Raw genomic sequence first — 24,790 nt, 5'->3', positions numbered from 1 at the left:
GACCAACCCCGCGTGCGTGAACAAACAGGCGTAAAAACTGAGCTGCGGAGCGCGAGGACAGTCTGAAAACTTAGCGCTGTCCATGGTTCTGAATCAGAGGCAGGACGAGCCGGACGAGGGGACCGACGAGCCTGTGAGCGTCATCTTTTCTTCACGACCTGTTTCATACCTGAGCACTCCATGAACAGGGGGACGATGTATGTCTACAGTTTTAGACACGTTGCATTAGAGTCGGACACCAGGATGAAGGACTTGTGGATTTAAACCCCTGAATGAAGAACTCGCCTCGGCTCCACAAAATGTTTCTGAAGACATCGTTTCTCACGTACTTTCACTGGCTATCTATTTACCGACCCACTCGAGCCCGATTCATCCAGTAACCGTTCATTCATTCATCAACATGATATAAGAATGAACTGATGCAATTGAGTTGCCCGTCAAGCATAGGAGATCTGCGTTTAAATCCACTGTAAGAAGAGCAAGGACACGCAACGAGACATGGCTCGCCTGCTTGTTTTGGTCAACTCCGTGGTCCTGTTGCTTTTTGGCAGCGACATGTTTTTGGTAGGAGCAAGTAAGTAAAAGCCTCCAGGAGTCAAATCAATTATTGTGCACATTTAAAATGTGCAATTAGCCATGATCAAAGTAATATAAAGCTGCCACTGTGTGTGTTAAGAGTTCACCCTTCACACACATCACACACCACCTAAAGTATAATTTATGCTCAGGTCTACTCACTCAATATGGCTCATACAGTAACACTTGTTTAACCAGATAATACATTACTGGTATGTTTATGTTAAATATGGGTTGTTTTACTTTCTCATAATAGTTTCCAAAAACAAGACATGGTGTCAATTTTAAAATATCCTTTTGTTTTACATGTATCTTCATATAACTATGTAATAACCTTTAGAATAACCTTGGCCGCCTGCCCTACTTCTGCATCTGAAAAAAACTATGTACACACGTTTACAGCAAGAAACCTGCCAATGTTGTCCTAAAAAAGGGAATCTGCATAACAACCCATCCAGGATTTTCCCAGTGTGACTTGTAAAGCTGTCCTTGGGAGCCATAATATACAGTTCGTGCACAGAGGCATTCACTTTTCTGTAATAATGTGCCACAAAAACACCAGTTGCAGAGCCAACGCTGTCTTCAGTGAGATCAACATGAAATAGAGATCTCTTAATCTGGTCTCCTATACAAATGTCTACATACACCCAGTGTCAAATTTTTGTTTTACATTCTTTCCATTGCATGCTTAGATTCTGTCTTTTTATGAATTTTTTTTTGTAGCAGAAACCTTCTCCATCTGCCGATGCATGCGTGCCTCTGCAGTATCTCTGTGTCATTATCTACCTGTCTACTTTTATCACTTCCTCCCTCGCCTCTCAAGGGAACTGAGTTTTACATGCGAGAGCGCCTTCAGAAAATCAGATTGGCACTTCCCGGTTTGCTGTGGGTGTGCACTGTCTGCTTGACACAGATATTTAGAGTTTTTGTCATGTTTTGCGCTGACATTTGAAATGAAAAGCATCTCTGATCTTTGTGGATTTCTGCATGGGGCTGTCAAGAGCAGGAAAAGCCACCATTAAAATAATAAACACTCATTGGTATAAATATGGCTGTTTGAAGCAATGATCTTCAAAGTTAACATAAATTGATGTTGAATTCATTCCTGCCAGCTTCATACATGCTATGAGACTATAGGATTCACAGTGACACTCAGCTCTAAATTAATTGTCAGCTTCTTTGGTTCAAAGTGAGGTCCATAAAAATAAAAACGCAGATATATTTAGCATTTCTGTGAGGTTTCTCTCAGCTAATATGAGAAGGAAAGTGATCAAAGTGATGCTGAAAATATGCAATGGTGGACAATTTGTTCTCAAAGCTTTAAATGAATCCATTAAGTGTGCTTCTCAACATGACATTGGTTCCAGATGAGCATGTCTTAAAGTCAACATTGAGCTTCAAATATTTAGGTGCCATTGAGGAAAATTCCAGTATGATGCTATGATGTAATCGAACAGTGCAAACCCTCACAAGGTGTTGGATGTTTCTTGTTCCAATCTGACAAGAAATACTTAAATGTGTGCAACAATATTTGCATTCACGCAGTCTGAAAACAAGCATCCTAGAAAATGAATTACACCAACCACACAGCGTTAGGTAAACGTGAATACAAATTTATTGGATTTATTTGGATGGCCAGGCTTCAAATTGGCAATCTGCCGTTGATAAACATGGTGACACATTCTTAATAAATAGGCGTTCTGTATTAGAGCTGAATCCATCAGAGTGAGCCAATGTTTGCTCGTGTTGTCATAATTCTTTCTGCTATCACATGGCAGACATTTCACATATACACAGATAATATACACACTACACTGTGTGGGAAAACATGGATTTTATACAATCCTTGGTGTTATGTAGTCTTAGAGTAGCTCACACTTGTTGGTGTATCTAGACATTTGTAGAACTAGTAAACACCAACTGCAGCCACTAAAATTAATGGCACAATCTGTTAACAACCAATAAATCTGCTCCTGCATGCTAGCCTTTACAGTTTTGGGATGATGAAGTAATGTCAGCTTGAGGCTGGAAAGCCTTGGGGCTTGGCCAGTGGTTACATTAACCTTAGACTGGCACCAAGACCCATCTGGTCCTGCTGCAGTTTCGCAGCCTCTGAGTCAGTAAGAAAGAAGACAGTGTGTACCTAAGGGAGGGACAGTAATAGCCTCTACTGTAGAGAGCCTCTGAAATGTAAGAAAAATGCATAGGACTTAGCCACGCCTGGCTGGCCGAGTCCTCCCATCTGTATCCATCTACATAGCTAATTCATACTGCTGTTGCTGCACTAGATAGATACTGGCAAAGAGAGAAAGAGTAAGATATATATTCGAAGATCACATGAAGGCATTGCACCCACATTGCATGAAATGTGAAGGAAAGGCAGGATCTCAGAAGGGTGTGGAGGTTGGAGATAAAACAAGAAAAAAAAGGGTCTTCAAAGGTGACATGGGGGCAGGCAGTGCTGCGGCTGTGATAAAGAAAACAGAACGACATTGCTTAGGAGCTCCACTACCAGGCAATTAGCAACACTGGGGCCTGTGAGCAGATGCGCGACAAACTCCTGGAGTGCACAGGAGAACATTTTAACTTCCCACAACTGGGTGTGAAACATTCAACATTCAAATGAAGCCATTTAAAGCTCGACTGGGCAACCCAATTAAAATTCACGGCAGCTGTTACGAGTTATTGCTTTTATTTATAAGATGTCAGTGAATATATTGTCTAACAAGAGACTGAGGAATAATACGTATTAGAAAAGAATTACATAACAAGCAGCCCTTCAAACTGTCACCAGCTTTGAAGTAATTGAGATTGAAATATGATCGATAATACAGTCCACAACCTTGGTACACCGCAGTGTTTTCCATTTTAAAAGTGTATAATCCAATATAAATTATGCACTTTTGAGAGTTTGATTGTGTGATCAATCATTTGGAACATTTATTGGTGAATAATGAGTTAAGGACTCATTTATGTCAGGCTTGGAGTAGGAAAATTAGCCGCTTCTGTCCGACTCATAGAACTAATCGTCACACTACTAACTGTAAATGAGTGCATGAGCTGTTTGAAAAAACATTCAAAAGAAAGAACTGGGTTCAAAACTGTCTAAAGACATTTCAAGATGTCAATCTGAAGAGGAGGACTTGTTTGTGTTTTTTCTTGAATTGATAGTACAGCTGTAGACAGGAAAGGGGGGGGAGGGGGAGAAAGACGGCATGACAACATGCGACGAACATGTGTCACTGACACTGCTATCATATTTTCTAAAAGAACTGCGAAGAATCGCGATGTCTGCTTATCATCCGATCATTTAAAAGCCCACATCAGATGCAAAAAGCAAACACAAAAAGGCAGATATATCGCTTTTTGCATGGGCTTCACATTTCAACCTTTCCACTTTTCTTAGGGCGTCATCAAACTAAACGGAAAATAGCGTTAACATGTCACCTGTCAAATTCTGTTCCTGATAAAACCGACAGGTGATGTTATCTCCAATTTTCTTTTCACATCAACTTTGTTTCTGTTGTGTCAAAGTTATCAAGCTGCACAGGCTGTCTTATTAGGATAAATCCCAAAATGGTTTAGTTTGACGTTAAAAAACAACCAATCTCTGCTGTTATGCTGTGAATATACAGTATAACCAACGAATAAACTATGTGTAAATCATGATATGGTAATTGTGAAAATATTTGTGCTTTGCAAGCAGATATAATAATAATAATTAATAATTAATAATTTGTTTATTAGTCCCCAATGGGGAAATTACTGCACTACACTCTGTGTACACACTTTTTGTTAGTACTCACACACAGGCCTGAAATACACACACATGCTCAGGACCTATACATGCACTATACATGGAGAGATGTCAGAGTGAGTGGGCTGCCAGCTGAACCAGCGCCCTGAGCGGTCGGGGGGGTACGGTGCCTTGCTCAAGAGCACCTGGCAGTGCCCAGGAGGTGAACTGGCATCTCTCCAGCCACCAATCCACTCTCCCAACTTTTTGGGTCCATACGGGGATTTGAACCAGTGACCCTCCGGTTCCCAACCCAACTCCCTATGGACTGAGCTACTGCCACCCCAAAATACAATAGAGGACAAACCTTGAAGTACCTTCCAATAATGAATCAAACTGGGCTCCTTTCCACATGGTTTGACAACCATTCAGAGATCCACCTGCACTTTCACGATCTCTCTGTGCACTCTGGGAACATGCAGAATAGCTAATGTGCTTGGCGCTGGCTATACGCTATGATTCATCCTGGCAGTGCACCCACATCCCAAGAGGGTCTTACCGTTTGTTTGCAGTGACACACGCCTCGGCTGCTGTGACCTATTGCTGTCTGATCTTAGATCTTACATAACGCAGGGTGTAAAGTTGTGCTTACTCAGGAGACGTGGCTGATAACAAGTATTGAAGTGTGCTGTATTTACAATGACACTTATTATACAGAACGGAACATCAAACAAGCTAGAGGGGAACATGGGGGTTGGACTATTGGGCTTTCTGTTAAACTTCTCATCAATAAAAATATTTGCATTAGAAAATCACGTCATCTGTTGTTTGCTCATGAGCCAGCCATGATTACATTTTACTTCTAAAATAGGAAATGAATGAATACGTTAGTTTCAGTTGACTTCATCTGGTATACATCTTTTTGCATGTTCTACATATATACTTGTCCTGCCAAACTGCCTGCAATGACAACAACATCACACAGGGAGAGGGCACTTATACATTAGTGATGATTCATGGTGTGCTTGAACTGAACCATCAGCAGTAAATGAGCCGCAAACGTTGCATCATGGTTACTGGTTGCTTTTTTGCCCATGCATGGCTGTCTGTGACCCCCTTTAAATAAAGGACAATAACCCTCAGGAGAAATGAATGTTGGCAGTCTCAGTTGCGCCCGATCCTGAAGTGTGTATGCACTGTAGGACACGTTATATGGGCTTCATAGTTTTGACCCGTTAACTAGTCAGATTTTGGGTATTGGGAATGATGCAGTTGCAAGAATAAAAGCTCCAGTGTGGCTTTTAGAAATGCAACACTGTTCATTGTGGGGCTATTTAAAAGAGATATAAAAAACTAATTGAATCCTGGTGCCAAAGCCATATGCAACATCTGAGAAGAAATGTGTTGATTTACTTCAACACTCTACTGTTAGATTGCATGCTGTGATGCAAGTTTACTGATAATTATTAAATTAATTAATTAATTAAATAATATAAGCATAAAATAATTAGCATAACCATCGCATGTCACTTAGACACAAGGACAGAGGAGCAATTATTGTAAATACATGTATGACTCATCCCCTGTAGCTTTCCATATATATATAAATATATAAATTTGTTTGTATATATAAAGGATATATATATATCCTTTATATATATATATACTGTATATATATATATATATATATATATATATATATATATATATATATATATACTGTATATATATGTATATACATACTGTGTGTATATATATATCTGGGACTAGCTCTACGCATAAATCTTTTGTACATCTATCTTAACACATAACATAAATAATCTCCTCATTAAATGGACCAAATGAGACACATGTAACCTTTTAACCTGTTACCAACAGGCAAGCCATCATTTTTCCTGCTCTCTCTACAGATGAAAGATTCATTTCCTTTTTGTGCTCTCTACCCCAGCATAACCCTTAGTCTGGCCTCTTGAACATCTCATTTGCTCCTCTCCAGAAACCAATCTCTGAGCGTGTCATGAGCCCGAGGAACTGAGCACCATGCCTATGTTTATCACCTTGAACCCCCTGCCATCCCCGTGGTTCATAATGCCACAAGGGCTGAGGCATGGAGACTGATAGCTTCGCCCAACCCAAGGGTTTTGAAATACCACTCAAAGTCACCTTTTGCACTGAACACAGAGGCCATCATTGATTGTCTCAGAGATAGAAAAAAAAGACAGAAATGCAAGAAACAAAAGTGAGAGTGTGTGTGTGTGTGTGTGTGTGTGTGAGAGAGAGAGAGAGGGGGGTAGATAAAACGGGAGACATTTGGAGATAAGAGGAGATGCGAGAGGAACCAAGCTAGAAAACGGCTAATCATTTGAAATTTGGATTTTAATTTTCATCATTTTGTGTTTCGGCTTTCTCAAGTGCTTGCATAAAATAGTGTCCATATTGTATTGCATATTCTTTTGGCTGTCATTTCAAGATAACTGTGTTACGGGTTATTACTTCCGTGCTCCATTGGAACAGCGCTTAAAATACAAATTAACTCTACAACCTTCAATTAACACTCACTTTGTCATGAACTGCGACAGAAAACTGTGACAAAATAAATCTTACTCCTGGTACTTAAAGAGCATCTGTGATGCTGCAGTTGCATCTCATTAGGAAGAGCAATTATGTAGCAAGTATTTCAATAAGACATTTTTTTTTCTTCATATCTGACAGCTTAAGACATTTCTATTCGCTCAACCCTTTCGACATTGGTTCAACTACTTTCTGCAAAAAGTCCATTAGGCCCACGTTAACAACAAAAGCCCTGAGGACGGCCTCCAGGCCTCCATCTGCCTGGCCATTCTCATCTTACATATCCATCTGACTCGAGCAATTGTTTGGAGACTGTGAAGCAATGCAGTAACCTCAATTGTGTCTGCTGCCCTCCGTTTATCTTGCCTTTTATTTCTCAGGCTTTTGTCCCAGTTTGCAATCAACGTTTCCACCGGCAACCCGATAATGATAGATGGCTACAGAGTGACAGGGTGAAGAAACTGCTTTGCTTTGCTTAGGTTAACAGACAAGGCTGTTTTGAGCAAAAGAAAAAGAAGTACACATAGTTTGGATTTTTAATTCATTCTGCAGGTTCATAATAAAATACAAGCAAGCAGTTTATGTAAACAGCTAGTAACTAGATGAGTTAACTGAGGGGTTTACTTTAATTTACTCATTTATAATCTAATTCTTTGGTCAGCAGAGTTGATTCAGTAATGTGTTGTTATCAGTGGCCTCCCCTCAAAAATTCACACCACATGAGTATGAGAGTAGGACTTTAATTCAAAACAAACACCTGTGGTAAGTTCAGAGTGCCCACATAATGCTTTAGACTTCACAAGTGCAGTGTGGACACCTTTGGCATGGACAACTGAATATCTAGATAAGTGGGTGGATTAACAGACCTCTCTGTTTTGGTTTCCTTTCCTTCAGACCGGCCCCCAGCTCCCGTCAATGTGTCCGTCATGCACCTGCGGGCTGACTCTGCAACTGTCTCCTGGGAGGTTCCAGAGGGGGATGTAATAATTGGCTTCTCAATCTCACAACAGGTATGTCCTAAATTGTAATGTAAATCTGGAAAACTACAGTCAGGTTGCATTTGTTCTATTTTTGGCCATAGTCATTTGTGGTTAGGCATTGAGCCTTCTTCATATCCTGTTGAAATTGTGTTGGCACACCACACAGCTATCATGAAGAAGTGCACCTGGTATCTGTGACAGCTTGTGGAACAGGTTGGTTTAAAATGAGTATGGGCGAAACGTATTTTTCGGACAACAAAATCCTAATATTATCACTGAGTGAACTCCATAGTGTAGATTGTGTGTGCTCAGGAAACACCTGACTACATATCATGAGTTTGTCCAGCAAACTGAGTAAGAAGCAGCACAAGATCCCGGGTGAATAAAGACGTGTTTTTGTTTGTATGCACCTTCTCAGTAACACCTTAAAGCTTTGCTTAGCATGGAGAAACGCTTACTAAATCCCCAAGCCTGGAGTCAGAATAAAACTTGGCATGGTCGATTTGTCAAGAGAAAACAAGCGGGACTATGTGAAGCTGCCAATCTACATTTTTTTAGGCTAAATAGATTTCATAGGCTTAAAATAGGCAAACCAATGAATGTTAACACTGAATACCAAATGCTGCTTTAATCCTCTTTATGGTTTACGCAACTCAGAACATCATGCAGCTCTTTAACTTTACTCAGTGTGACTGATGTACGACACCCAACTCAATTCATCATCTAGTTGAATTTTGGTTATTGCCTCAGTGTGTACACTAAGTAGAGAGCTCTGCATGAAAGCAAGAGGAATAATTCTCACAGCTTTAAGTCTTGATTGCTCAAATAACATTTAAAAGGTCAAGGATAAAGTCTGGGACAGTGAAAGTGTGTGACTCAAGATCCTTTCAGTAAAAAATAATCAGAATATTAACTCCACAACTTTTCAATTCCCAGTCAAGACTCCATGTGGCAAAACTTAAGTGTCCACTGTTATTATAATAAAGTACACAGCATGTCTTTCTCAAGTAACTTGAATATGTTTCTATTTGGTCACCTTCGTCTCACATTATAAAGCTCATATACTTTAGCGGTACATTGTTTTTAGTTTTGTATTTGAGGAGTGAGTCGGTTGGGGACACATTTGCGAACTGGTATTTATCTGCAGTCACCTTGATTACCACAATATCGGTATTGATTATGTTATCTACTCAATAGGTCAATCCATTCTGTTGTTTTCTGTTCCTATTTCAGAGGCAGGAAGGACATATGCAGCGATTCATTCGGGAAGTCAACACCACCAGCCGCTCTTGTGTCCTTTGGGACCTAGAGGAGGAGACAGATTACATCATTCAGGTCCAGTCAATTGGCCTCTATGGGGAAAGCCAAGCCAGCAAGAAGGTCCATTTTCGCACTCTCAAGAAGACAGACCGCTTTCCCTCCAACAGCTCCAATCAAGGTAATCTGCTCTGAGATATAGAGGTGTTAATAATTACCTATGGCAAATGTTTCTATCTGTGTTCAAGGACAATAATAGAGCATGAATTGTAGAGCAGGGGCTTATGTTTCCTCAAATACTAATAAACCTTCTTTACATTAAAGGATATGGCCGACATTATTTTTTCATTATCATGGTGGAGTCAACACGCAATCTATCCTGCTGATAAGCAATGTTTGCGTAACCACAGATATAGTATATAGCTTCTTGCAATAGCACTCCGTTATTGTTCAAAAACAATAGAAAACTTAGAGTCTACAGCAATGCTCTATTTAACATTACATTTACCAGGTTCTTTATTGTGGTCAAAATATGCAGCTTTATCACAGCCACAGATGTCGCAAGTTTTGAGGGAGCGTGCATTTGGCATGCTGAGTGCAAGAATGTCCACCAGAGCTGTTGCCCTAGAGTTGAATGTTCATTTCTCTACCATAAGCTGTCTCCAAAGGCGTTTCAGAGAATTTGGCAGTACATCCAACCAGCCTCAAAAACGCAGTCTATGTGTAACCACACCAGCCCATGACCTCCACATCCAGCATCTTCACCTCCAAGATCGTCTGATGCCAGTCCCCTGGACAGCTGCTGCAACAATCGGTTTGCATATCCAAAGAATTTCTGCACAAACTGTCAGAAACTGTCTCAGGGAAGCTCATCTGCATGCTCGTCGTCCTCATCGGGGTCTCGACCTGACTCCAGTTTGTCTTCGTAACTGACTTGAATGGTAAAATGCTCACATTCGATAGCGCCGGGCACTTTGTAAGAGGTGTTCTCTTCACAGATAAATCCCGGCTTACATTGCACAGGGAGACGGCAGACAGTGTATATGAAGTTGTTTGAGTGAGCGGTTTGCTTATGTTAACGTTGGATTGACTGGCCCGACGTGACGGTGAGGTTATGGTAGGGCAGGCGTATGGACAACAAAATACAGGTGCATTTATTGATGGCATTTTGAATGCACAAAGATACAGTGAAGAGATCCTGAGGCCCGTTGTGCCATTCATCCACGATCATCACCTCCTGTTGCAGCATGATAATGCACAGCACCATGTTGCAAGAATCTGTACGCAATTCCTGTAAGCTGAAAACATCCCAGTTCTTGCATGGCCAGCATACTAACTGGAAATGTCACCAATTGAGCATGTTGAGCGTGTTCCAGGTCCTGCCAATATCCAGCAACTTTGCACAGCCATTGAAGAGCGGTGAACCAACATTAAACATCTACAGAAGATATTCACCATTCACACACATTTATACACTGTAGCCGAGGCTGCCATACAAGGTGCCACCTGCTCATCAGATATACATTCACACTCCAATGCGCAGCATCAGGGGCAACTCGGGGTTCGGGTCTTGCCCAAGGACACTTCGACATGTGACTGCAGGGCCAGGGATTGAACCCCCAACCTTCTGATTGGCAGGCAACCGCTCTACCACTGAGCCACAGCCGCCCCAGAATGTGGTCAAAAACAAAAGTGTTGTTTTATAATTTTGTTCAGTGTATTTGACCCAGGGCAGTTGTGTGGTTTCTGTTGTTGGTAGTTGTTTTAGTGATAATATAGTTCCGTTAATATAGGCCAGTACATCAGGCTTTGCTTACACCACCAATACTTGTTAGTAGAATTAATACGTTGTGTGTTTATGTGTTTGTTAATATCAAGAAAATGTAACTGACAGATGTTGTGTTAGTTCTCAAGATGCTTTAAAGTTTTCAGAAATGCAGCAAAATTGATAAGGTTGCAATAGGTCACTGCAGCAATTGTGCAAGCGTTTCAACTCACTCTGTTACATAATGGTTTGCTTTTAATTCTGCAGTACTTGTAGCACAGGCATTTTTCTCTCGAGGAACAGACAGGGGCATTACAAATGTTTTTCCTACTGTTGTTCTGAAGCCTCGTCTGGCTGTTAAGCATGCTGACACTGAAAATGAGGTACAGTAAAGGCTAACATAAGTGCAAGTAAGCGTCTCTCTGATGGGGCTCTATGTATGTTTATTTTTCTTCTAGACACCAATTCATTGTTGACAGACTATTTAAGCATGGCTTTAGGCAAGCCCCTCTGAATTAAAGCAAGTCTATATCACTCAGATGCCTAATCAGGATTTTGACACACACTCTAAAGCACTTTGGATTCAGCGTCTGGGCTTATGGGCTGGAGGAAATATGAACACCATGACCACTGGAGAATAGGTAGTAGCCCTCAATTCCATTCAGCACAGATGAGGAAAGAGTAAGAAAAAGCTATTTGCTTTTTATAATAATAAATCTGGATGATTTTACATTTCAGAAGAAACGCCTTCACAAATCTTCCCTGCATTCGTTCAGCCATTATGAGCCAATGCCTTTACTCTGTAAAATAATTGGTTTAGAAACAATGTTTTCCTTTGTTATATGATGGTGTAGTTGAGGTTGTGAATACAGGAAGGGTTGATGCAAGTGAATCATAGCCGTTTCTCTTCAGCTGCCTCAGGTTTGTTACATTAGTTAAGCTGGCAAGATCGGCGAAAGAGAAGGAAATTAATTTAGGCTCAAGTTCAACATGAGCCTATATACTGTCCATTACACTCATACAAACCCGGGCATTACAGTCCTTTCTGTTGTAATCATACAAGTGGGTCAGACAATAAGTCAAGTGAGCTGCATTTGTGGGAGTTTGTTTTTGTAAATCAGTGTCAGCTCTTTGTAAATCTAATGCCAGCGGGACTCACTGCTCATGCCCCTGTTTAAAGTCCAGTTACATCAAGTTTATCACTCGGTTTCTCTCACTTTGACTCTGATGTCGGCAAATGTATTGTGGATTGAAATGCACACAATGCACACATCGCCTATGAAGAACCCAATATAGCCACTGTTGTGGATGCTCCTTTAATAGATAAACTATTGCACTTATTTAGGAGCCTAGCAGAGTAGCTGCGTGGACCCTCTTGTTTTTGCGAGTATTATTATTATTATTCTTAATCTTCAAAATAAATCTATGTTCCCATACACAAAAACTCCCCAGACTTTGCACACAAGTCCAGTCCTGTGCCAAACTTAATCGGTCCGGTTTGTATGCTAAATCAACCGTACATGCTACTTACATCTTTGGTGTTCATGGACCAAATTAACAACATGTTAAGGTATGCATCCTAAATGTTTGACACTTTATGTGTGTTATCAATCCTGAATTAACTGCTACTAAGGTAAGGTATTGGCAATGGTACCCCTGGACATTTGAAATGTGTGTTATCAAGTGTAATTATGTGTGGCAAGTTAATGCTTGTTGGATCCCTCTTAAGAGAAGAAATGGCAGCTTTTTATTATTTCTTATACTTTTTCACCCATTACAAAATATTATAAAATGAATACTATTGAACAACACCTGAAAAAACATTTGCCCTCTTTGAAGAACATTTACAATATTTCCCCTCTAAAATAGGAACAAATGTATTCTTCATTGCACCTAAATTTAATGTGACAGTTTTTGTTCAGGATCTTGTTGCTGGTCATCGTTCCTTAAAAAGCCTTTTTTAAATTAGTTTTGCTCCAGCGTCCCAGAGTCATTTCAGAGATCTTTTGCCACACAAGTGCCTTCTATTGAAACTGAATTGATTTGCGGTATGTTCTAGACATTTCCAAGAGCCAGCGCTATGATACCCATAAATCAATAATGCTCTTATTATTTTCCTCAATGCAATTCTCTTTGATAATGTGATTATATATAACTGCATACGCCACTGAATGTACACCTGTCCTGATCCAGATTTAAAATCAATATATTTCATATAAAGAATTTCCTGGCAAGATATACGCCATTTGTTGCAGGAGAATATGAATTTAAATAGGCTACTGGATCAATATGTCTTTCCAAAGTCTATTTCAATGTCATTAGTTCCATGGAAAGCTTTTAATCAGAGTGTATATTTGTGTGCTTTGTGTGTCCTTCAAGAGGGTCCCTCCTGCCGCACAGCAAAACAATATACTATGGCCTATTTGCTAAAATTAAATAACATAAATAATATCAAAATAACTTTAATTTCTATTCTTGCACAAACTATATAAATTCAAGCACTTCCGATACCCCATGAGTATTAATATATAAATTTACAAACTGAGAGAGAGATATCTGTGATAGACAGAATCTCCAAATACATTATATATATCATTCCTAAACAAAAGACATTAAGTATTTTTACCCGCTGCCACTGAGTAGTCAAACTGTTTCACACAGGAGAGCAAAATTAAAGAATATTTCAAAGAATTGAGCCTTGAGCAGTCAAATCTAACTAGGTACTGTAGGTATTCCCCTTAGACACAATTACTTCGTGATACTTCAAAAAGTTGCCAAGCTGTCATTGCTGAGTCAGAAGCTACACCTACTGGGCTCTCCCATCAACAGCACTAAGACAAATCACTACAAATGTGATGTTTGCTCCCTGTTAAATATTCTTTTGACCTAAATACTCAGTTTTCCATCTTTAGTTCTCGTTTTTATACACAATACATATAAGCTAGTGCTGCTTTGTTTTTAACGGTAGTTTAAATCACATGGCAGAAGAGACGGTATGTTTTTAGGTGTAAAAAAAGGACACGTCTCTAGGACACTTAATGTACGAATACATATCATGACGTATCTTTGTGACACGGTACAGCACCTCTGTTGTTGTTTCTGACACGGTTTACAGTCACAAACAACAGTGAGAGATTTTGGGTGAGCAGATGGAAGGTTGATTAATTATCTCAAAACACAGAACATTTTTGTTTGCAGTCAACACAATCCACTCATTCTTTGCTATAGCAGAGAATCACATGGTTTATCTGAGTGTCATGCCAAAAAATGAAGTATGTACTGTATGATACAGCAGCAGGACAAGTTATACAGGTCACCTGGAATTCTGTTCACTCACTCTGTGGTATGAAACATATTGCATCAAATACAGAATGCACATACTGTATATCAGCATGCTACACAGTCTGCATGTACCAAAGCACTTTCATTAAACTAAGTAGTATTAATACTAAGTATTTATTAGATCAACTAGAAAATGGTTAAAAAACAGCAAGAAGTTCAGTTGGAAAGTCTTGCAGAATACAGAAGCCTGACAGATTCAGATAATTACTGGAAAAGCCTACTTACATTCATTTCTATTTTCATGGACATAACTCTACATGCATTTTTTTAATAAGTAAAATTAAAAAAATATTTTTTTCGTTAATGCAGAAGCAGTTTATCATTCATTGGGTCGGGTATAGACAGATACAGAGAGATGTGGGACTAATAAACTGGAGAGCAGCATGTAGAAGCACTAGACTTAGCACTGACCTGAGTCCTGTTGTGCAGCCTGACATCTACTCTAGAGCTCACTGTGCAATGGGAAGACACAATCATGAGATTGGTTGAGATTTTTTGACCAGGTTTTTGCTAATACAACCCTTACTTGTCAAAAGTACAGTAGGTTGAAAGAGAGGGTCACTGTACAGAGCATCTACACTGTGAGAGATGAGAGTGAAAATATAGGAAAACTGCAATCTATAGTTCACTATAAGTTAATTTGAAGCTTCAACAGACTATTAGTCAAATCAAGTGAATATAATTATCCTCACAGTCGTTGTGTAGGTTAAATGCCAGTGTTTTGATCCGGCAACAAACGTACATGCTACGTAGAAGTATCCCTCCACTGCTGCCCTAGAAGCAGATCATTTCTGAGTTTTTTTTTCAGTTACACTTAAAGACAGACAACTGACCAGTGAAATAATTCATGTAAAACAGAAGTATAGTCTTTGGAAAAGTATGAGAGACAAGTGCCATGTTAGTCAGAGTGGCCACAATTATGAGAATAAGAAAATGTACATATTGTTTCTTATAACATCTAAATATCAAGCACTTTTCCATGAATTTTTTTTCCACTGTGGTGTCCTCCTTCCCTCTCTCCACTTGCAATCCCTTGCATACTACTACAGTACCACAACTTTAAAAACATGCCACTATAATTGACCCCAAACTGTCTCCAACGGCCATCTTGCAAAGAGAGCTAACAATCTGGCTTACTGGGCCCGTTTCTTGACGGCTTGATTCACTAAAAAAGGCAATTTAGAAGAGTGGCGCTCTGGAAGAGTTCCATCCAGACGGGTTAAGAGATAGTTTGCAGAGTGGAAATAAGGCCCATAGTCAATCCACTTAAAGGAGGATTAATACTACAGGATTGATTTGTGGTAATGCCCACCACATTTTCTGACAACTACATTTTTATGTTAAATGGCATAACAGTCATGAGAGATAAAGGGAGTGTCCACGTTTGCCAGTCCTGACTGACTGTGAGCTTAAGGTCTTTCATTATCAGGGAATCCAGTAAAGTAGCTCTGCAACTAACACTACTTTTGTGAAGATGATGATGCAAGATTTTACTGACACTGTGTCAATTTGTTATTTTAATTTCAGATTTTGTCTATTGGACTGCATATTAATGCCCAATGTATTTTTTGTCCCTTCCATATAAATGAAAGGAAGGATTAAAGGTTCAGTACTCAGTATTCAGTATTTAGTGTTTAGTCCTGTCTGTGCTCTTTCCTAGATGACCCCACTGTGCAGGGCCTGGACAAGTCCCGGCATCTTCAAACAGGAGAGATGATCATAATCGTGGTGGTCTTGCTCATGTGGGCAGGTAGGTTTGCAGACTGGTATGGTAAGTAATAATTCAGTCTTAAACAAAAGATATCAAAGAGAAAGAAGAGGAAAACAAATTAAAATATGATGAAGAACGATACATGTACATTTGAAGGCATAATGTTCCCCAAACATACCGACTAAACTTACAGCTTGCTAAAATATGACCTGTTTTGAGTGAAGAGTATAGAGGCAATGTGGTATTTCTTCATAGATGCATATGCAATTAAAACAAGTGTTCAGCAGTTAAGATATATAGTTTGCCCCCTTAAACTGTTATTTCAGGAAGTAAAAGCTTGCTGCAATTATTTACTGTTTACAAGGGATTGCTTTTAAATTACACAACTAATTTACACAATGCTAAGGTCTTCATTGTACTCTAGCTAATTACATTTACTAGTGTAATATATAACTAGCAATATAATATACTGTTTGTATACTAAGCTCATTTGTGCTGTCACAGTAGCACAAATCTCAATGAGGCTTCTATCTTATAAGAATTATTAACAGCCTCATTGGTGATTCGATATGGAGCACAAGATGTTCTCGATCAGTGCTTGTCAGTGGTTGAATTACAATTAAGCCTAATAAATAAGCTAAAGGAAAAGTGAGAAATGTTAATTGGTTGCATTTATTTTCAGCTTAGAGGATATAGACTAATGGTGCACACAGATGTTTCACACTGTAGATTATCTTGTAGTTACATCAATACATCGACACTAATCAATAAGTCACTAATCAATGGACAGTCATCCAGAACGACGCCTAGAGGGTCCCTATTAAGTGGAAGTTAAAGTCCCAAAACCTGAGTACAATAAGACTGACTGACAAATGAATCAGCCAACTGTGAACGTTGTGTCTCTTTTGAGGCTTTTTTGCCACAGGGATGTCAAACCAACATCACGCTTTTCTGAGCATTCTCTGCATCTCGGCTCTCCTTTCATGTAAGAGTTTCTACTCCTTTGAGGGAGTGTGCTGGATAATGAAGTGTAGAGGCACAATGAGAAGTGGCATATCTGACAGGCTGCCATGAGTGGGGTTTCCCACCCAGAGTGAGATGTTAAATAATACTAATGAGAGAAACCAAAGAAGCTCGGATATTGTAAAGAGTAGGACTGAAAGAACAAAAATCCCTGACGTGGTGCATTTATAATGGTCTGCTCATTTGCAGCCGGTCCAGTTTAAAGTGACTTTATTCCTTGTATTTTATTAGCCATCCAGCACCTTCAAACGTTCACTACGTGCAAAAGATATAAAGAGGGTTGTTTACTTCTGTTCTTCTTTCTTGAATCAATGTTTATTGAATCAATGTTTTCTTTTTATCTTTTATCTCGGTTACTTTCTGCTGCTTGGTCTAGGTCTGAAAAAAGTAAATTGAATAATAAAGTAAGTAGCTAATTGCTTCATTACGATGCAATCTCATCTGCTATATTGTATACCGTTTGTAAATACCACAGAAAAACATCGCCAAATGCACAGAGTAGCTGAGGTTTTTGCGGATGTCTTGAGGAAAATGTCAATTAAACTAAGTAACAGCAAACGGCAATGTAAACCCTTTAATGCCGACAAATCATTTCTAAAATTACACAAACCCAGCTGTAATTTCACCAAAAGATGAACTAGTAGAAATGCCTTTGAATGGCCCTGGGCTACAGATACAATGACACGTAGTCGCAATATAGCAGTACTTACTGTCCATAAGGCATAGATAATAATTTGTTAATTAAATGAATGACGTTAAGTTTCTATTTCTCATAGCATCAGTACTTGTCATTACCAGGACCCCATCTAACTGAATATTTAATGATAGCATTGCCTTACAAATTTATAACCTCAGTGAAGCAAGGAAGTTAATTGTGAGCAAACAGTCCTTAGCCAAAGTGGAGGCCAAACTGCATCTAGCAGTTTAAATACTGAAGCAAAGCAAACTCCATGGAGAAATGCTGTCTTCCAAGCTTCACATAAAGGCACAGCCCTCACACTCCCATGGGTGCGGACTTCCATTGTCCACATGGCCTTTTAACATGCTTAGTTCGAGGAAGTAGTGACATGTCTGTAAGTGACACTTGCCGTCTCATGACTGAATTCCATTCCTCATTTGTTTGTGTTGCACGTGTGCCCATCTCTCACCTCCCGGCAGCTGTTATTGCCCTGTTCTGCCGGCAGTACGACATCATCAAAGACAACGACTCCAGCAACAGTAAGGAGAAGGCCAAGCCGTCGTCGGAGAGAAGCACGCCGGAGCACCACAGCGGTGGGCTGCTGAGGAGCAAGGTGAGCGTTACTCCACTAAATAATACAGGCCCACATAAAGGCTCTTTCATCAGCTGTATATTTACATGAACAGTGTCTCTCTCTACAGGGCATTGAGCCAGCACGCACAATTCCTTGAGCCAAAAACTGAAGCAGCTAAATGGAATTCAGGAATTGTTATTGTTATATACACGTTTAAATTTTTTTGTTCTTTGATGTGCAGTTGCTTCTCCATTGATTTACACCATTATTGTAATCTGTGAACTCAGGCAACTCACACTGGCGTGAAGATCCTACCTCTTCAGCTGGACATTCACATGATTGTAGGATGCATGCACATCTGCCTCTGCTGTACAAGCTGAAAAACAAAGAGCTTCAATATGCCATTTATAGGGAGATGAAGCTTGATCCGTAACTAAGATTTTGCCCAGTGATGGTGTCTGTGGCAGCTCCACATGTACTTCTGACCTACTACAAGCTCCTCTCCTGTGCTTTACCCATCATCACATTCTCATTTAAAACTGATTAACAGCAATCTGTTCCCATGATTAAGATGCAAGCCATAAATTGACGTGTATTTGATTAACAAACGCAATTTGCAGCTGGAGGCATTTAAATAATGCTAATGTATGTTTAATTAAAAAATTGATTTTCCTTAAAAAAAGAAAAAATCTCTTATTAAACCATAGACAATACCGTTACCGTTGGTAGAAAAAAAAGCTTGACTTTTTTATTTTATATTCTTTGACAGATTTTACTAATTTCATTTACACTATGTTGTAAACTATGCTTTATGTAGACGCTTACAACTTTTTGGTTGTCTAGTAAACATTACAGTAAACTGTTGAAACTTTACCTTAGTTTTATGCTTGAATTTACCTTTGCTGTATATAGACAGCTGTTGCTGGAACACGTCTTGACCATATAGTTTATTTGTTAAGCTTGACCTTATATACTGTATGGCAATTCATTTTAACATTTCAGAGAAAATCCATCTTATATACTGTTGTAAAGCTGAGGTTTAAAATGTAACCTTCCCTGTCAAATAATATTTCACTTTAAAAATGTGTCTTGCATTAAAAAGGCACCTAATGAAAATTGAATCTTTTGCAGATGTCATCACAGAACTCTCCAAAAATACACTCCTCAACCACATTCTCTAATACTAACATACAAACAGCATGTCTGTTATGTAAAATATATGTTGCATTTGCTATGATTATACAGAGTTGGTTTAAGATTGACACTATTGGACCAAGGTGGTAAATTTAAGAATAAACAGGTCCATGTCTTGTAATAATGTAGACTTGTGTCCGAGATATGCCATTAAAAAGTAGCAGCGGACAGATGTTTGCCGTCACAGCTCAGTAATGAGGTCATGGCTAATCAATAATTGAGGTCATTTGCATTGTGAGTGTTACCTCTGGCTGGGATTTAGCGTAGCAACAATATTGACTTTTTTTAAATTAGCAGAGGGGCAATTGTTGTAGGATTCCTCATTATGTTGGCTTATCTCTCCTTCCAGTCCTCATTAGGCGGTCTGATATTTATGTCAAGGTCGTGAACCTGGGTTCATGGCTCCTCTGCCAGATACAGTATTGTTTACTGTAACAGTAACAGCATCTTTCTCTTCCATGATCAAAGCGTGCCTTTAGAGGAGAAAGTAGAGAAGAAAGTTAAAAATAACGTGTTTTTTTGTCCTTTCTGTTACAGTTTCATCCTTCTGTGCCGTCTATCAACATCATCGAAGTTTGAGAAGTAAAAAAAGCTGAAAACACACGTACAGTTTCTGAGGGTCGTCATCAGTGAATGAGTTTGGCTGAGGCTGTCTTTGCAAAAGACATGCATGCACACAGTATTTGTAGAAAAACACTATAAACTACAGGTGCACACCAATTCACATAACGCTTCACATGACCCTTCAAACCCCATTACACACACACACACACACACTACAGTACAACAAAAGAAACCTACTCCTGCAGAATGATAGTACATTAACTAATGATAACATTGAAGACTTTGCTGGGTGCTTAGTACGTTATTGCAATACAACTCACACAATCATCTCTGGGAGGCCGAGCTTCATGACTTTAAGTACGCAGTGTATTTTTGATATTGGCATGTCCAATTAGACATCACAACCCCCCGTTATAGATAACTCAGCTCCAAATAAATCCACATTTTCCCATTGCAAATAGTGTTAATATATTGTCTCATCACAAATGTGTTGTGATGCAGATTGTTTGTAAGGAAAGAAAGAAAATACATGTAGTCATTTGTAAGAACCACCATGACAAAGTCATACTGTTTTCTAGTAATTAAGATACCATTTTCTGGTCAGGATTGTATTTTTTCATGTCATAATTAATGACCATTATGTCTGTACATATTGCGTTCATTTACTAAAGCTGCATGCAGGTCATTAGCCTGTAGAATAGCATTTGATGTGCATTCAAACTTAGATGCCAAAAATCAAGTAATAAAAAATGATTGCAGTCCTGTGAAGCGGTTCATGTTTTATTCTATTCTGCCAACAATCCGAACAGGATGTTAATTTTCATCATCCAGTGTTTCTTTTCAGATTTTGTTGATTTTCCGGCAATTAAATTTTCTAAAGTTTAAGATAAATCATTTTTTGAATGTCCCATCACAAAGTTGTAGCTAATGTAATGTGGTTTCTCTCACCGAAATGCTTCAATGCAAACTGCTCATCAACTGTCGAAGAGATGCATTGCGTGCGTTAAATACTGGCTGGAGACTTACAGTACAAAAAAAAACTGCACTTCATGTACGAAATGCTTGCCAAGTCGTGTCACAAAAAAATGTGTTTACGCAGTTACAGAGTGCTACAAATTGATTAGGTAATTATGTGGCAGTTACATTTGTAAATGGATGGATGAAAAGTGACTTGTTAAATCCCAACATGTAAAGTATTTTGTTGCTCAAACTGTATTTTATGTATGTGAAACCTGGTGCAATATCCACAAAATTGGAATTCATGTTCAAGAACTTTAAGAGAACCCAGTTCATCTTAAATATTGGACCACAGGCTCACAAATGTGCATAAATAAAAACCCTAAAACAATAAAACCACAAATTAGTCTAAAGATATTCATATTCTTAAGAAAGCCACGGAACACAGCTAGGATTAAGATGTGATGTAAGGGATAACAGGCAGGGATTGTGAGGAGATAAACTCTTTTCTTGTTAAAGCTCTTTGATTTAAGAGACGGCTCTCGAGTTGAACGGCTGCCTTGACACTCAGTGATGCTGTTTGGGAACCAGTGTTGTAATAATAAATCATAACTTGTTGGTGAGTTGGACTCACATCGGCCTTAAATTTACAGAATATTGCTATGGTTCATTGATTGCAAACACAAATGAAGTTACTGTATCCGTTTACTTTCCTTATTAATAAAAAACTCTACTACTAGCTAAAGGGTAGTCATCAAGCAGTTATTTAACCAACAACTGCTACACTTATTCACAGTGAAGCAGAAGTTACGACACAAGACTGTCTGTTGCAGTATGAATTCATTAAGCCATTTCACATGGCCTTTAAACTACAATGTCTCTAATCAAAAATATAATTAAATAGAAGTATCCAATAAGGCAGCTCATCCTAAAATAGAAAGTAATTACAGCCTCCCAGAGATTAAAAGGTAATATTGTATATCCTTCCCTTTTTTCCCTAACTCTGACTCAGTGCAGCACCGCAAACTTCTTTCCATTAGTTGTTATATGTGATTTATGGGCTGTTATTAGGACTGAGACAAGCTTTGGTTGGAAGTGATTCAGAGATCCAAGTATACTGTATATGGCATCTACAAATACATTTTTATAAAGACAGGGTTTGCATAGGAATCTGCTTTTATTGTCGTAGCACTTGGACCCATTTGTACAACAATATGAGCAGCCTCCACTTTTCTCCATATGTACTTTATTTCTACCTAGAGTAAAAATAGATTAAAAATAAAGTGAAACATTTTTCAGAAGTAAAAGTTTTTCTGAAGTTGAAAACTGCTTTATTTTTATTTTGTGTATTTTGCTGTGTACTAAATAACCTGCACAATCACACCTCTAACTCTGGATTATCCACAGCACTGGTCAATACACTCTGTATGCAACGTTCTAAGATGGAGTTCAAACTTTAGCTTATCTGACCTCCACAAGCCAGTTTCAACAGATCCTCTATATAAAACAGTAAAACCATTGCCAAATAAAAATTAGGCTATTCAATAAGTGTGGAACACCCTATGAATAGTGAATTAGCCATTTCAAAATTGTATAAAATATCCCAAAAGGGATTAATTACACAGTTATGAATACTAAATAAGCTGTTCATTGAAAACAAATGCACTGGTAAAGAACACATTGCCCCAAAGTTAAACAAGAATTCCCAAAATACAGTCTAGGGAATTACAAATCATTGTATTGTGAGAATAGTTGGGAATATGTGTGGAGAACAGTCTTGTAATTCTTAGGTCCAGAGGTGGTTAGGGTCACTGCGTAGGACACTGAACAGTGGCAGTGTGGCTATTACCTACAGAGCTGAGTAACAAGACAAAATATGAGTTTGAACTAAGCATTATTCTTCCTCTTTTCACTAAAATAGGCCGCTAGACTCTGACGACATGACATGCAGGTACTAGTGGGTTTGCAGTGAGGTCACATCTGTCAAACATCAGCAAGGAGAGCAAAAAGCAGGTAAAGTGGAGAGAAGCAGACAGGCTCTTCACATTGACTCAGCATCTGTAGTATGTTGAGTCAATGGCATTTAAAAACCTAAAATTGTGAATTGTTGTCACCACACAAATGTAACGCCACAGCGCACAGCAGCAGAAAACAGGAGGCAGCAATGCTGTGGTTGTCAATGCAGTACATGAAATAACACCAGGTAGCTTCTCAGTCGCCAGGGAGTTTCCTGAAAACATCAAAGTGCTCAAAATGCACGTTTTCTTTGGTTGCTCACTGCCATCTTTGTTCATCCACAAGAAAATAAGGTTTCCGGAAAGTTCAAAATTAAAGTACTTTTCAAACCCTCGTCTCATAACGAAAATTGGAGGCTCCCTGCCCTGATGCAGCCTCCGTGTCTTTAAAAGGTAAAATGATATTTGCACACCTTCGTAAACAGTAATCAGGCTAAACAAACACCCACAGAAGGCACTGTCATCTCACAGACCACACACACACACACACAGACAATGTTGATTAGATTTGGTTTTACACCTGCAAAATATGAGCCCTTATCAGAACCCTTGACAATTATCTATGAAGTGTTCCAGGTGCACATAAATATTCATTCTTTTAAAGAACCTTCTAAAGAATGTGATGTGTGATTTTTTCTGTTAATTCATTATTTATGATTTGGTCTTAAAGTGCTAACATTACGCTCATTTTCAGGTTCATAACTGTGTTTAGAGGTTGTACCAGAATAGGTTATTGTGGTTCGATTTTTTAGAAAACACCCTATATTTGTTGTACTGCACATTGCTCCAGCTCCTCTTTTCACCCTTTGAGCTCTCTATTTTAGCTACAGAGTGAGGCAACTCCCATCTGTTCCAGCTTTGTTGGGAGTCACACGTGCACAGTAAGTACTGCTAGCTTGTTAGTTGCAGAGCATGGGGAGCCCCATCCTAGCAGCTAGGCGAGCATAATAACATGTTACAAAGTGACACACATTCGTCACGGAAGTAAAGGCTGGACTACAATAGTACTGTTTGGAGCAGTCTCTTCTCTCCTTTGGGGGTGGCTTTTTTCTTTTTACTTTGTAAACCTACAATGTGAATAAAAAGATATACAACACAATAAAGGAAAGGGGAAAAGCCAAAAAGCTAAATATGAGCATGTAATATGAACTGTAATAAGGCTATTTGGAAATTATGTTTGTTAAAATGCATTTTACTTGACTAGTTCCACTTGGTGCCAGGGAACAAAAACCTCCTTTGTGTAAGGTTCTTTGACTACATACTATTTTTCAAGAATAATCAGGTTGGCAGTGTAATAAACCTTTCAAAAATTCTGTAGGTGCAGTTATAAAAACAATAATTGTATCTGACATTGAATATTAGGGGTTAGGAATTCATGGCATTTTTCTATTTTCTATTTATCATTGGGAAAACAAATAGGATATTGTTGCATTGCACCTGGTATTTATTATTTAACCCTTGTATTTTCTTCACTTTCGGGACCCATTTGTAATCCTCGGGTCAAATTGACCCGTGACTTTAATGGGGTTTTAAAAATGATTCTGAAATAAAATTGTACTTCATAATCTATTAACAAATATTGTCTTTATCTCAATTTCAATGTTTAGAGAATGCAATCAGTTTCTGCTAGCACACAATTAAAAATGGAAGTGTGAAGTGTGTCACAATTAAAAATGGAAGTGTTTTCTGTCACCAGGTCATAATTCATATTCTGAATTAGGTCAGGAATACATGTTTATCACAGAAAATAAGGTAAGGCCTTTGATTTTCAGGTACAAAAAATGTATACTGAAATGGGTCAATTTGTCCCGAATACCGTAAAAGGGTTAAGTTTTCAATCCTCAGC

The 24,790-nt window shown here is 38.8% G+C and overlaps 2 protein-coding genes across 2 annotated transcripts in view; one reads left to right on the top strand and one right to left on the bottom strand.

Moving 5' to 3' along the window:
* The window catches only part of si:dkey-71h2.2 (low density lipoprotein receptor adapter protein 1), an 87,410-nt gene that overhangs the window by 21,507 nt on the left and 41,113 nt on the right, over nt 1-24,790 (bottom strand). The gene's annotated exons all lie outside the window — the stretch shown is intronic.
* fndc4a (fibronectin type III domain containing 4a) lies at nt 7-20,740 on the top strand. The gene is made up of 6 exons (XM_034900055.1): nt 7-574; nt 7,778-7,893; nt 9,097-9,301; nt 15,888-15,977; nt 18,120-18,253; nt 19,946-20,740. The coding sequence occupies exons 1-6, from the start codon at nt 499-501 to the stop codon at nt 19,985-19,987; spliced, it is 663 nt and encodes a 220-aa protein (XP_034755946.1). The 5' UTR covers nt 7-498; the 3' UTR covers nt 19,988-20,740.

Source organism: Etheostoma cragini, chromosome 18, assembly GCF_013103735.1.
Source record: "Etheostoma cragini isolate CJK2018 chromosome 18, CSU_Ecrag_1.0, whole genome shotgun sequence".
Taxonomy (NCBI): Eukaryota; Metazoa; Chordata; class Actinopteri; order Perciformes; family Percidae; genus Etheostoma; species Etheostoma cragini.
Note: the sequence above shows the minus strand (reverse complement) of the source record. Positions and strands in the feature narration are given on the sequence as shown.